The 14448-nt window shown below is 39.4% G+C and overlaps 1 protein-coding gene across 8 annotated transcripts in view; it reads right to left on the bottom strand.

Annotated features, from left to right (window-relative positions):
• Positions 1 to 260: 260 nt before the first annotated feature.
• Positions 261 to 14448, bottom strand: part of KCTD16 (potassium channel tetramerization domain containing 16) — a 234122-nt gene continuing 219934 nt past the window's right edge. For all 8 annotated transcript variants that reach the window (XM_039836438.1, XM_039836440.1, XM_039836442.1 and 5 more), the window contains one exon: positions 261 to 3935. In XM_039836438.1, coding sequence (XP_039692372.1) covers positions 3481 to 3935 — 455 coding nt within the window. In that variant the 3' untranslated portion in view covers positions 261 to 3480. The remainder of the gene's footprint in view (positions 3936 to 14448) is intronic.

The raw sequence follows: 14448 nt of genomic DNA, 5'->3' as shown, positions 1-14448 counted from the left end.
ACCAAGAAAAGCAAAAGCAATCCAGAAGTGCAAGCAGTGGCAACTAAGAGGGCCCAGAATGAACAACATCTGCGCCTACAGATAAAATGCCTCTGAATCAAACAAGGCCAACTGAACAGTGAAAAACTCCACGTTGACTCTCCTTTCATAAGTGTATCCGCCCCAAATGAATCAATTGGGGATAGACAGAACTATGGAGGAATAAAGAGCAAAGGGAACATTTATGATTTGCGCACTGTTCCCCTTTTATTTTAACTCACCATGCATGCATTTCCAGTAAGATAACTGTGCCTACGAGTACAAAAGACAACATCTCTGTATAACTTGGAAACTTCTTCACTTTCTTGTTTTATGGCCACATCTCAGTGTAATTTTTTCTTAGTGGGGGAGGAATAGCACCCTACCACAATGATCTAGCAGTTTTATTTTCCTGTCTTCCCCTTTTCCTGATAAATGCAGATCACTCCCTTTTTGATACTGGGTAGGAGGACTATATAAATATGTTTCTTGCTTCAGGAGAGCCACATACCTGTAGGGAATGACCTTCCTAAGCTCACTGGATTTTAGCACTGCAGGATTTCCCAGGAGGCAACCTAAGTTGGGACTCCACACGTATGATTCCTCATTCATTTGACCCATAGGATGCTATTCGTTTTTTTCACATCAGCAACTTAGGGCCCTTGTCATAACCGATATTTAAGAAGCGAGCCACATATATTGTTCTGTCCAGAATCGAACTAAAAAGTTCTTAAAATGATTTTAAGTTTAGGAAAACAAGTCTGAATCAAACTGACTACCAGGGCCACCAGAGCATTTAATCTTATAACTCACTTACCCAGAACTCATTTCCAATGTCACAGGCCTCAAGATGTCACTTGATAATGCCACTCAAACTAGGACAGAAGATTTCCATGTACTTGGTGCCTCCTTAGAGTTCTTTACTGACCAGGACTATATTTATCTCTATACCAATAGCCAAGCTATCACACACCATGTTATCATCTTAGCTATTTGGACTGTTTGGGGTGGGTATCAGTCTAGCGCTGGCCCAGGTGAAAAAAACTTTGTTGTTAAACAGATGTCCTACCCCTAGTTTTGTCACTGGGGCTATAAAAGAGTGCCTAAGCAGAAAAGAAATCCACGACAGGTCAAAGGACAGAGAAATAATGCCATGAACATTTTCTTTGAAGCGGTTAATTTCCTACTTAAAGTATGTAAAGTAGTGGGTTGACTGCCATCGTACCAGTTCTCTAATTCTTACTAGTGTGTCTCTACCTTGATACCATCAAAGCCAGATCTGAAATTAAAGGAAGTTGGGACTTTGGCCATTTTATTTAAACCCCAGCTCTTTGACAGCACTTCCAGTAGGGTCACGAGAATCATTTGACCAAAGTGAGCTTGGGGATATTTTCACCAAATTCAACTTCTTTTTGACCTATTAGGTTCTGTGACTCTTTGCAAAATCTTCCATTGTTAGGAGAATGGTATTTTGATGTGATGTTAAGAAACATTAAAAATAATGAAGACATATTGGTAGGCTTTACAAAGCTATGTTGTAGTTAAGATGAAATGTCTGCTAATATATTGACACATAAAAGACCACCACTTAAATTAATAAATGATACTTCTCTTGATAACTCCCCAAATAAACTTTCTTTTTCACTTAAGTAAACCTTTAAACTCCATTCAAATCATCACAAGAAGACATTGGCTGAGTCTGTCACACAGGTGTAAAGGCAAGAATTACAAAAGTTCAGAAAGATATCCATATACTAATGGGCACTAATAGCAGGAATCAAGACAGAATCTCTTACATAATAAATGTGCATCAATGAAAAATTTCAAAAAGCAATTGGTCATTATTTTTCCCTCCTACAGACATAATCCAGTTGCCTTTATTACCTGTGATACATATACGAACACACGCACGATAAAAATTAGGAGTGCTTGGCACACAATTAATGATTGACAAATTATTTTTCAGTTCCCACTAAAATGCATAAGGAATGCTAAAAATAAAACCTGGTCTCTCAATCTTCATTTACCACAAGTTCTAGAAAAGAACTATTGGTATGTTAATAGAATACAGAGTCACGTGGCTGGATGGCTATTAAGTTTATTTTTGGCTGTGTCTATACAGGTCGAAGACATAATCGAGAAAGAGAATTTAGAAAGCCAAAACCTTAATTTTGGAGCTTCAGTTATCTAGTTGGGTTGTTCACAGACGTGAGAGAAATGACAGCTAATCCTCGTATGGACACAGTCAAATCCCAGAATCCCAAAGGCAAACAGACTTGATTCAGACTTGTATGCAGTTGGCTACAAGAAAGTAGCGGTGTAGCACTGTAGGTTTAAAAAGTTATGAGAAATTATTAGGTGTGTAGAATACAATTCCTTCTTAAAGAAAAGGCTGGACCCTGATTCAAGTGTGAACTGTGTGGTGTTCTTACTTCCACAGCTATGTGAGAATGCAGAGAGAACTTAAGGTGGATTATGTGGAAAGGCCACACCATTAAAACATGGGCAGTAAGATCTCTGAAAACATTGAAAGAAGGACTGCTCAGCTCCGGGTAGAGAAGGCTGAGTGTGGGGCCATTTAGTAGTGATTTTTGTGCATCTGCATGTTCGTTTTATACCAAAACTGATTAGCTCTTCTCACCCTCTCTGAGCGCAGAGAAAGAGCATCAGCAGTGAAATGGAGCCTGAGGGTGTTCATTTCAAAATAAGGAAGACTATTTGTTGGTGATGAGGGTTATTCGATGTTAGAAAGTGTTGCCAAGAGAGGCTGGGAAATCTTCCCAAAAGGGTTTTAAGAAAAGAGCAGAGGCTCATCTGTCTGCAGTGCCCTGGGAGAGAGCCGCTGGGGCCAGGCACACCCCACAGCACTCCAGCCCTGGGGTCATGTGTGCTGTGTGTATATACAGACTTTGTTGTGCTTGTGTTGCACAAATCCTCACGCGCACGGAATCAATATAAAGTGGCACACAATATATTTGAGTGAAAAGTCATATAAACCTGCCAGTTTCCCCTTACCCCATAAACAAAGAGAAAAGGAAAATTAAAAAATCAAACATATGCCATTAGGCCACATCTCTTTCTACCATATTCTCCTTCAAAGGAGGGAGGTAGAGATGAGAGAAAAACCAGTTTGGGATAAATGAATCCCAAGGCCTCTCAGCTACACTTATGTAGCTGGCTCTCATTATATATAGGATATTCAGTATGTGGGACTGAGATAACAAACAAACAAATAACCCAAAAAAGATTTTCTTATACTTCCACATCTGAGAAGAAATCTACCCTGTGGATTTATGCGTTAAGGTAAATTAGGTAAATAGGCAGTAGTATATCCATGGGCATTGTGTTCTAACAAATGTGTATTGTTAGTTGTTGATTTTCTTTTCAAATATGAATTTCTTTTAGGAGGTTGATTTCAAAATGCTTACACATTGGTTTCCTCTCCCACCCCCCAGCCCTCCCCTATAGGCGATACTTCCGTAAGAGTTCAGATTGCCAAGGATGTTTTCTCTCAGGGAACCGATCTGGAATTTTGATCTTGAGGAAATCCTGGATGCATTTTTCCAGCTCTTCCTCAATGGAGAGCTTTTCCTTAACAGCTTTTTTTTTGCTGCTCATGTTCGACTCCCTGGAGCCCGACGTCAGGGTCCGGAGCAGATCGCTTTTCCGCCGCATCTCAGACTGTTGGATCTGCTGCACAGGGCCCTTCTTGATGGGACGGTCCAGAGTCTGGATGTTGGTCTGGCGTGTCACGGGCCCACAGATGACCGTCTCCTGGGGGGAGCTGGCCTCAGACTGGCTGTCACAGCTGGAGGTGGAGAGGTCGTTGCAAGACGTACCGCTTTCCCCTTCTTTGTCACCCTTGCCATTCTTGCAGCAGCAATCACAATGTGAGGGTGACCATCGGGAAGGCTCACCTGCAAGGAAGCACAGGACCCGAGCAATTAATGCCAGGCAGCTCAGCTGGAGTAGCAGGATAGCACCTGAACACACACACGCAAGCACCCACAACCATATCTTTACAAGAAGTGGCTGCAACGGAAGCCATGTCCATTGAGGGGAGGAGGTTAATAATGGTTTGTGTAAGAAAAAATACTATATAATGCTTAAGCTCACAGCCAGCGGAGTCTGACAGCCCTGGGTCAGGATACTTAGCTGAACTGTTTACTAACCTTGTTATGTTAGCAGACCCCTTAAATTCACAGACCTTTAGCTTCCTCATCTCTGAGATGAGGATAATAATTTTCATACTACTTGGAATTGTAAGTCCAGGGAGGACTTAGATGAGTCAAGTGAAGTTCTAAGCACCATATGTGGTACACAGTAAGCACTCAATAAATGCTAGCCAGTTTTGCTATGGCTAATGTGAAACCCTAATTCAAAGCTCTTCATGACAGTAGTCAGGCACAATAAGGGGTCTGTAAGAGTGGAACGATAGCTATCAGGAAGGGCTCACTCTGTGCCAGCTGCCACATTAAGCTCTGTGCACCCATCAACTCGTCAGATTCTCATGATCATTCTATGGAGTCGGTAGCTCCATACGAGCAAACTAAGACCATGAGTGTTTAAGCCAACTTGCCATAGTTTGCACAAACTGTAAGTGGCAGAGCTAGGATTTGAATACAGATCTCCCAAATACCGTACCCAAGGCAACTAACCATTTTTCTTCAATTTGTCTGTCTGTAAAATTCCTTCTTCTCTTTTCAAACACTGTACAAGGTTTAACTTCACTCTGAAGTTTTATTCATCTCTCCTCAGAAATAGTTGTCAGTTTTTTCTCTCTGAATCATATTTTTTTTTATTTTGTGTCTCTGCTATTGCACATGTCACATTCTAATTCTTTTTTATCTTCTGCATCTCAGCTCCTATATCACGAGCTCCCTAAAATGGGCACAGTAAAGTGTCCATTATTGTAATCCCAGCAAGTTGCTCAGAGAACAATGTAGAAATTCAATAAAAGACTGTACCCCTATAATGACTTTTAAGTACCTGGATCCAGCCATATCTGAAGCTACTCCTGTCAGTGGACTTTTTAGTTACATGATCCACTAAGTTACATTTAAACCAGCGTGAGTCCTTCTCTTCCTATTTCCCTGAGTCTTGATTTGCAGCACTGAATTTTGCTATTCGAAGGCAGAGCTATTTTTTTCAGATACACAGTTGTTGGCTCCCTGAACTAGGAAATTCACAATGATGGCACAAAGCAGTTTCCTAAATATCATTCCCTGCTTCCAGCCTTCCAAACAGCCACAGTCTTGGAGTCATGAACCCAATACTATTATTTGCTGATCATACATTATGCACTGGACACTTCATATAGTTCATTGCACTTAAGCCATAAAAAATAAAGGGAAACAAAATCCCTTTATGATACTAATACTGGGGACCAGGATGATGTAGTATCTATATATTTTATAGGAGACCTAGTTTTTATGTGCACTATAACTTATTATCAGAAATAATGAGCCACTTTATAATAAGATCCCACTTTATTGCCATTTCAAATACGGTCAAAGTAGAGGAAATCTAGAATGGAAACTATAAGGAAAGTTATGCCCTGTCTTCTGGTACAATGCCTGTGCTCTACATATCTAAATGATTTAACTATTTATAGCAACTTATCTTGATATAGTTTTCCAGAGGGAGTAAAACAAAGAAGTCCCTGTAAATCGCAACTCCAAGACTATCTCTAACTCTTTCAAACCACTTTTAAAAATGTGACTGAATAATCGCTGTATTTATATACCCATTAAATGCAATGTAACGATCCAAAAGGAATCACCATGGCACTCATGTCCTAGTTACCCCAAGCTATCACAAATAAATATCTTCCGTGCAACAGACCGCTCAACGTGAACCAGATGGCAACTGAAAATAACCACAATAGAAGGTGACTGCTGTCGGCCAGCCTGATTTTGAGGAGACTGTTCCTCTCCTTCAGAGGGAGAGTCTGCCTCTGCCTCTGCCTCACCAAACCTGCCTGTTCCCATACCCATATGACTCGATGGAAAAATGAACAAGTCAAGAAAAAGTAATTACACCTATCCAGAGTTGATCTAGTTGGATCCTTTTTGAGAAAAGTTCAAAATTGAACTTAACCTTTGGGGGAAAAAAAAAGAAGAAGAAGAGGCAGAACAGAGGCATGAGAGAAAACAGAAGGAGAAGAAAAAAATGTTGGGATATGCCTGCCTATTACCTTAAACCAAGGAAACAAAATATTTTGTTCCTAAACCCTGTTGAACCAACAGAAATGCAAGCCTGTGTTTTTCTGCCCAGGAGAAAAGGTAAAGTTACAACAGTCACTGGACTTGGAGGGAAATCTGAAGCTTTTCTAAAAGCCATTTAACAATACAAACACCATCGGGTGGGGGAGCCATGCGTGCTGACGTGGAAACTGGCTTGCAGCCCTCCACTACGTGTCCAAGCCGAGACCCTGACGCGGGTTTGGCTACTTCCAACCTTGGAGGCTGGGACGATCGTGGATTTAAATGTCAGCTCCTCCATCTTCCAGACAAATGGAAACATCACTTTCCACTTGTTCTAGGCGCTAACACTATTAAAGGGAAATCGAACGACTTCATTTTCGTGGAGACTGTCATACTACCACATGCTTCAATATTTTATGAGAACATTTGAATGTTTTACCATTTTGGCAAGATAATTCATAAGGTGGCTTCTGAAGCCTATATATTATATTGAAATCAAGGAGAAAGACGGGATTAAGATAGTCTAGCTGGAGGTGCTGTGTGAAGAGTTATAGTGAAATGTGAAAAACAATCAGATGTGAGAAGATAGCCACCCATGTCTTTCCTGGAAGCACTATCTGTCTGACTACCCCCTTCCTAAGAAGTCAACCACAAGCAGGGGTTTTAAACCAGAGCAAAGGAGTAACATGTGGATGCTCTCGCCCTTGCAGTCCCACTGACATGTGCTCCCCAGTCCTGGAAAGTGTGAAAGAATCTGTGAAAGGTAACCCTAAGGCATCCGAGAATCCTTCCCAATTATAGCAAATAACAATCTCAGAAATACCTCGGTACTTCAAATTGTAACATATTTTTGCTCCCAATTTGCTGAAGTTTCAATACTGCCTATAATAATTCTCTCCATTTGAGGAGAAAATAGGATACAGCTGATTAGCCAGATGTGGGGAGAAAACCATTTCATTCCAAGAAAAGTCTGATTTACTGATATTAAAAAAGCAAAAATCTATTGCCTTTTTGGGGCTTATTAAATAATTGCTGGTCAAAGGGCCTACCAGCTCTGCCTTACTTTAAAATATCCACTGCTGAATTTGTGGGTTATTATACCATTTTTAGTATCTGGCACATAATAGAAGTTTGATAAATGTTGGATAAATGAATGAATGAATGAATGAATGAGCCAAACACATCTGCTAAATTGTATCAAGTTGATAACATAGCAGGACAGATTTCAGAGTCAGGATCCACAATTTGTCAGCTTGAATAAATTACTTCACCTCCCTGTGCCTTGGTTTCCTCATCTGAAAAATAAAGTTAGTATCTTCTTCATGGAGGTTTTAAGAAAATTAAATGAGATAATGTAAAGGTGTTTCATGGTTTATGGCACCCAATAAGCATTCCATTCATTCGTACCTATTCATTCAAGTATAAGCCAGATACTGATCTACATAAAACAAATCGAGAGCCTGTCAGATATGATTATTATGTTTCCACAACCAATTCTTAGGTCTGGTTGGAGCATCATGTCAAGAAGCACACTGATGCTATAACTGGACTCATCAGAAAAATGTATGTTGAAGATTTAGTAATGTCTGACTTTGGTGTGGGTACAGTGTCTGACACAGAGTGTGTGACCAGAGGATAGTTTTGGAAGGAAGGTCCCTTTTTAGTGCAGGGCTTAGACTTTCACAAATGGATGAGTTATCTAGGGTAAAAATTTACTTGAAGGCCCATCAACTAAATTTAAACCCAGAGCTGGGAGGAATTTGGGGGAAGGACAGGAAACTCAATTGCCCTAAGTCCTTACAGCTCAAATTTTCCAATATTTTACAACCTGGAAACTGAGGGCCAATCGAGCAAACCATTTGACTGGACTTCGTTTCCTTCCGCTGTTGCCCTGTGGGAGTCCTTATTGATAAAGAAAAAAGAGGAAGACTACATAATGTTTCCCCCTAGGAAAGATTCAAATGGAGCTGAAGAAAACACAACTTAGCAAACTCACGAAGTGCTTATGCATTTTTAAAAGAGGCAGCTCTGCAATCTACCCACACTTCAAATTCTCCACCTGCTAATGGTTGTGAGCGCAACGCACGCCATTTACAGCGACAGCTGGGAAAAATGCTTTCCACTGTCTTCTCCATCAGTGATGCAGGAGCCTGCCCGTCTGTGAGCTAGGTGGCCAGATTTAATTTATCGGGACTGCTGAAAGACATTCTTAGTATCCTGGCCGAAAAGTCAATAACGGCCAAATTGATGTTTTTATAATTCTGCTAACCTTGGAAAAGATATTGCATAGTGGAGATTGGGAATAGGCAGGCTGTGCAAGCTTCTGAGAAAAATGCATCTTCAAGCTTGACAATCATCATTTCTTGTTTGTGGTTGACTTTTTTCCCTCGTGTACATTTGGCCTTGGACGAGCCCAGCTGGGGCTCCTCATTAAGAGGGGGCAAGTTTGGGCAAGGACAGACAGTTGAACCATCTATGCATTGGTCAGGACCAGTCAGGAAAACAGATACTCTGCCTGTTATCTTACCAGGGAGAATTTAATGTAAGGAATTGGTTAAACAGATATTGGAGGAGTGAAAATGCAAAAGAAGGTGACACTGAAGAGATGAAAATAGTGACAGCAGGAGGCAGTTACCACCTTAAGGGCTGGGGAGACAAATAAAAGAGGATGAGTTATTAGAACCCAGAAGCTTGCAAGAGTTACCCTGTGGAGGTGGGACCCAGGCATCTGAGGAGGGCATGCCGCCTACAGGTGCCTGTATCTCTGAAGTGGCCTGACTCTGGGAATTACAGAAAAGAAAAAAATGGGAACTGGGACCAGCTGCTTCTGGGGCAAATAAAAGATGGGCTGTGGCTGATGAGCATGAGCAGACAAGGAGTCCTCCTGGCCTCACGTCTCAGTCTTACTGCAGCATCCCCGATGGAGAGAATCTAGCAGGAAGCCAGCTGGGCAAACAGGAAGTGTGGTCAGCTGAATCCCAGTCCCAGTGTCATACAGCACAGTAGATTGGAGCTAAGAGGCGACGGCTTAATAACAGCACACTCACCCTGCCCGAGATGCAAAAGAAAAACACAGCTCTTGATCTGCTGGAACAGGTGCCTGAATGAGGAGTCAGGAAATGAAAATAAAGCCATCACCTAAGTTCATGCCTTGCTACCCTTTCTTATACATACCATAGGGTTTTGCATTTGTTTGTCCCTCTGCCAGGAACATTTATTCTTCAGATTTTCATCTGTTTAGCTTTTTTTTTTTTTTTTTTTTGGTTTTCAAGAGCTTGGTTTAAACATCAATTTCTCAGATTGGCCTAACCTAGCTATCCCCCAACCCAGCTTAGCCAGTCTCAATCTCTAGCCCGTTTCTTTCATACCATCACCATGAGCAATTATGGATGTTTCTAGGTTTATTTGTTTAGTGTCTGTTTCCCACATCAGACCATAAGGCCTGTGTTTGTCCCCTTCTGAATTCTAATGCACACTCGAGGGAGCATACAGGCCAAGGTTCCAGGGCACATAGTAGATGCTCAGGAAATATCTGCATGATAAATGAATGGGAGAAAAAAACAAATGATGTATATAGAAAATAATTTTTGGTTTAGAGTGTGTGAGAGACAGTGAACCTTGTACTGGGGGAAAAGAAAAGATTGAAAAATCTGACATGTAAAGGTCATTGGAATGAAAAATATTTAGGAACATCACTAGACATTTAATATGCATGTGACAAAAACATGCTGACCTGTAGATAATGGCAAAATCCATAGGCCTATCCAGAATTGAATAATTGCTTATGTATGTATGTAAACATTTATTTTTCATTGATCCTCAGTCATAATTATTTACTGATACATATAAAACAACCTCTAAGGCATTATACAACTTAAGTAAAAATTAACTTTCCTAACCATTCAATGCCTCATCTCTATTCACATCATTTTCCAATTTTGGTGATGCTTAAAACTTCCTAGCTCAGGTTTTTCACCTATGGAGTTTCTCTCTAAACAGAGGAATGCAATGGTTTGTACGAGGCAAGAAATTGTGAATTTTGACTTCCTAGTCTACTGCCTTGCTCTTTTAAGTGCTCCTTGATGACACATTTATTTCATTTTCCTTTTTGCCTTTTACTTGCTTTCTTCCTCTTTATTTTATTTCCTTCTCTTAGTCTCAGCATTCTTCAGTTAAGGTCATACTTGATTACTCCTGCCCAAAAGTTCTCACTTGCCTATTGCATAGGGAAGTTCCGTGGCCCATCTTGATTCCTTTTTTTTATTTCTTCCTCTTCACTTTGGCCATACCTAGCCATGGGGGGGACATAATGCCTCATTTTCACCAGGTTATCTTCAGATGATAACAGACTAGAAAGATCTACAGTATTTAGCAACTCTGTCTAAACATGTATCTCTGCAAGTGGGATTGATTAGTCCACTGACTAATCACTATTCTTTTAATTAGGATTTTGAAATAGGACAAAGGAGGCTCTAACTGAGGATTTTCTCCACATGCCCCCAGCCTATACTGAGATCATGCAATAATAATAGGCAACATTAAATTGAGTGTTTACTTATGCCCGGTGTTGTTCAGCATTTGCCTTGCAAAATTTCATTTGAGATTTGCAACATCCCTATAAAGTGGCTCTATTGTTATTCACATTTTACAGAGGAGCCAACTAAGGAGCAGAAAGGCTAAGCAACTAACCCGAAGTCTTTAAGAGACTAGCGATCACGCAGACTTGGGTGGTCTGACCCCAGGAATTTCATAATGAGCCAGGCAAAACCTGGGATTTAGAGTCAAAGAAATGGGAATGGGAGTCAAAGAAATGGGAATGGGACTCAGCTCTGCTGGTGACTTTCATTTTCTTCATCTGAAAATGTTGGAAATAACAATACTTCTCCGGTAGGAGGGTGAGAATTAAATACTTGTCCATAGCATGATCACAGTGCCTAGAATATATCCAGTGCCCACTAATAATGGCTTTTTAAAAGAGAACCAATTACTTTTGATACCCAAATGGCAACATTAATATTAATCACAATATGTGAAATATTTGAAAGGTGATTTCAATAAAGGTAACTATATAGGTAATATCTTGTTTCTTCTGCTTTCCTTTCGATAGACAAATGCCCTAAAACCTGCCTTCATATTGCTTCGCTGTCTCTACTTTTGACTCTCATCATGCACTGTCTACCAGAAAATCAATCCCAATTGCATAGATTGATAACATACAGTAAAACACCACTGATGAACAAATCTATTAATATATAAATCTTCCTCCTGGCTCTAGAGCAAGTATGGCCATTCTTGACCTGCAGTGACTTTAAGAGCTACAAGAATTGCTGAAAGAGGAGACAAATTGTACACTGCGATAATAGTTCACTGTTCCTTTATATATGATTTTCCTTCTTTTGTTAAATCACATTAACTGAACACAAATGCCCAACCTCATAAGATTGCCCAACTCACCCTTCTCTTAAAGGGAGAGATATGCTTCAATGTGGAGCCCACCTTTACACCTCCATGGTTAATTCACTTAAAACAGTTGTTCAAGGGGGTTGACAAATGTATCTAATAAGCAATAAAAGCAAAGGGGTGCTACCAACATAAATTAGCACTAAAGATTTCCAGACCAGAGGGAATGGAAAATAAATAGTATGATCCCTGTGATAACCATGAGGAAGTTAGACTGAGAGAGATGTGCGTTGTACATTGCTTGGTCTCATGTTATTAAATACATTCTTCTTTCTGCATTGATAATTAGACACACTCTCAATTGTTAACATCTGAAAAACAGATAGGAAAGAGCTTTTATAAAAGAGAACCAAAAGAGTGGTGTAAGATAAGAGTCCAATTTCATTCTTCTGTGTGTGTTTATCCAGTTTTCCCAACACTATTTATTGAAGAGACTATCTTTTCTTCATTGAGTAGTCTTGGCTCCCTTGTCAAATATTAGTTGACAGTATATGCGAGGGTTTATTTCTGGGCTCTTGATTCTGTTTCATTAGTCTGTGTGTCTATTTTTATGCCAGGACCATACTGTTTTGATTACTATTACTTTGTAATATAGTTTGAAATCAGAAAGTACATCTCCAGCTTTGTTCTTTCTCAGTACTGCTTTGGCTATTTGGGGTCTTTTGTAGTTCCATACAAATTTTAGGATTTTTTTTTCCTATTTCAGTGAAAAATGCCATTAGAATTTTGATAGAGATTGTATTAATTCAAAATGGATTAAAGTCTTGAATAAAATACTTTTGTTACGTAAAACTGTAAAACTCCTAGAAGAAAACATAGGGAAAAGCTCCTTGATGATTGGTCTTAGCAAAGATTTTTAGATATGACACCAAAAGCACATACAACAAAAACAAAACTCAATTAAGTGGGACTACATGAAACTAAAATGCTTTTGTACAGCAAAAGAAACAACAAAATGAAAAGGCAACCTACAGAATGAAAGAAAACATTTGCAAACCATATATTTGATAATGGGTTAATATTAAAAATATATAAAGAACTCACATAACTCAAGAGAAAAAAATCTGATTTTAAAATGGGCAGAGGAACGGAATATATATTTTCCAAAGAAGACATCCAATTGGCTAATAGGTAGGTGAAAAGGTATCAGGAAGAGGAAGAGGCTGGGGGAGAGGTGAGATTGAAGGAAATGAGATCAATTTAGGAATTCTTATGGGCCTATGGAAGATCAATTGATAAATCCTGATCTCTTTTTTCATGATCACTATTTCAAATCTCCCTTTTCCCATATGTTTCCTCTAATTCTATAAAAATCTCTTTTTTTCAATAATTCTATGTGACACACATACATTCATACAGTTGTATAGAGTGGCGTGGTGCAAAACAGAAAACTAACCTTAGCAAAATGAAACAGGATATCTTAAATTTTTTATAAGAAATTCTATTTTACTCTTTGTGCTAGTTTTGTCTTTCATTGAATTATAAGTTTCTGGAAAGCAAGTTCCCATTTGAAAGAGTTTCTGGCTGAAAATTGCACTCATTTTACTTTGACAAAGATTTAAGAAGAGCCATAACTTAGCAAGTGAGAAGGCATTGTGAAACCCAGTATTTGTATAATACTTAATAGATTATAAAACCATTTCCATTCATTATTCCTTATTTGATCCTTGCATTTATTCACTCAGCACTCAAATGATATCTGATTGCCTTCTACTTGATATTCTCTAGACAATGCGAACACGGCTGGCCACAGAGATTTCACATTCCAGTAAAAAAGAACAAACAATAAACAAGTAAAAGATAATAAAATTTTAGGTAGTGATGATGGCTGTGAAGAGAATAAAACATGATGATATGATAAAGTGACTTGGAGTGAGAGAGTTGCAATCAATAGATAGAATTGTCAGATGCAATCTTCAGGGAAGTTGACTTTGAGTGAAGACCTAATATCTAAAAGAAGCCAGCCTGTGAAGACTATTTGGAAATCATTATAGGCAAAAGGAACATGAGATGCAAAGGTCCTAAGGTAGGAATAAGATGGCATGTGCGAGGAATAAAAGGAGACCTATGTGGCTTAAATGTGCTAAGAGAGGGGGGAATGGTAGAAGATGAGGTTGGAGAGAGACCAGGGCATCAAGAAGGATGACCTTAACAGGAGAATTACATGATCTGTCTTTATTATAAGCTTACTCTGGCTGTTCTCCAGAGAACAGAGGCCGGGAGGCCAATTAGCAGGCTATTCCAAGTTCAGGCAAGAGCTGATGATGACTTCTAGGAGTGGACATGGACAGCAGGGACTCTATGAGGTAAATTTCCTTATTCCTGGTTTACAAATGAGAAAAGTGAGGCTCAGGAAAGAAAAGGATTTGTCTAAGCTGGGTATTAGACAACAATTATGTCACAGTTGTGTCAATGGTTAAGGCATCTGAAAATATAGATTGTTTTGAATCTTAAACCAATTGGTTTTTGACAGAAGATGCTCTTGCTCTCTCCAGCTCTATCCTGTATATCAGAACACTTACTTGGTTAGTCCTTCTGCTGATCTGCACCTGCTGGGGTTGTTTGATTGACTTCACAAATTAGGAGCCTGGAATTTAATTCTAAATCAGGAATCATTACATTGTTTGTAAACAATGACAGACGATGATAAATATGCATTCCGATTCATTACTGCCTTCCCATGTGCCATCTTCACTTTCCCGTTTCTATCATCTTGTCACATCTTAATACCTAATTGTGTGTTCTTTACAACAGGGAGAGTGAT

The sequence above is a fragment of the Pteropus medius genome, unplaced genomic scaffold, assembly GCF_902729225.1.
Source record: "Pteropus medius unplaced genomic scaffold, Ma_sr-lr_union100, whole genome shotgun sequence".
NCBI lineage: Eukaryota > Metazoa > Chordata > Mammalia > Chiroptera > Pteropodidae > Pteropus > Pteropus medius.
Note: the sequence above shows the minus strand (reverse complement) of the source record. Positions and strands in the feature narration are given on the sequence as shown.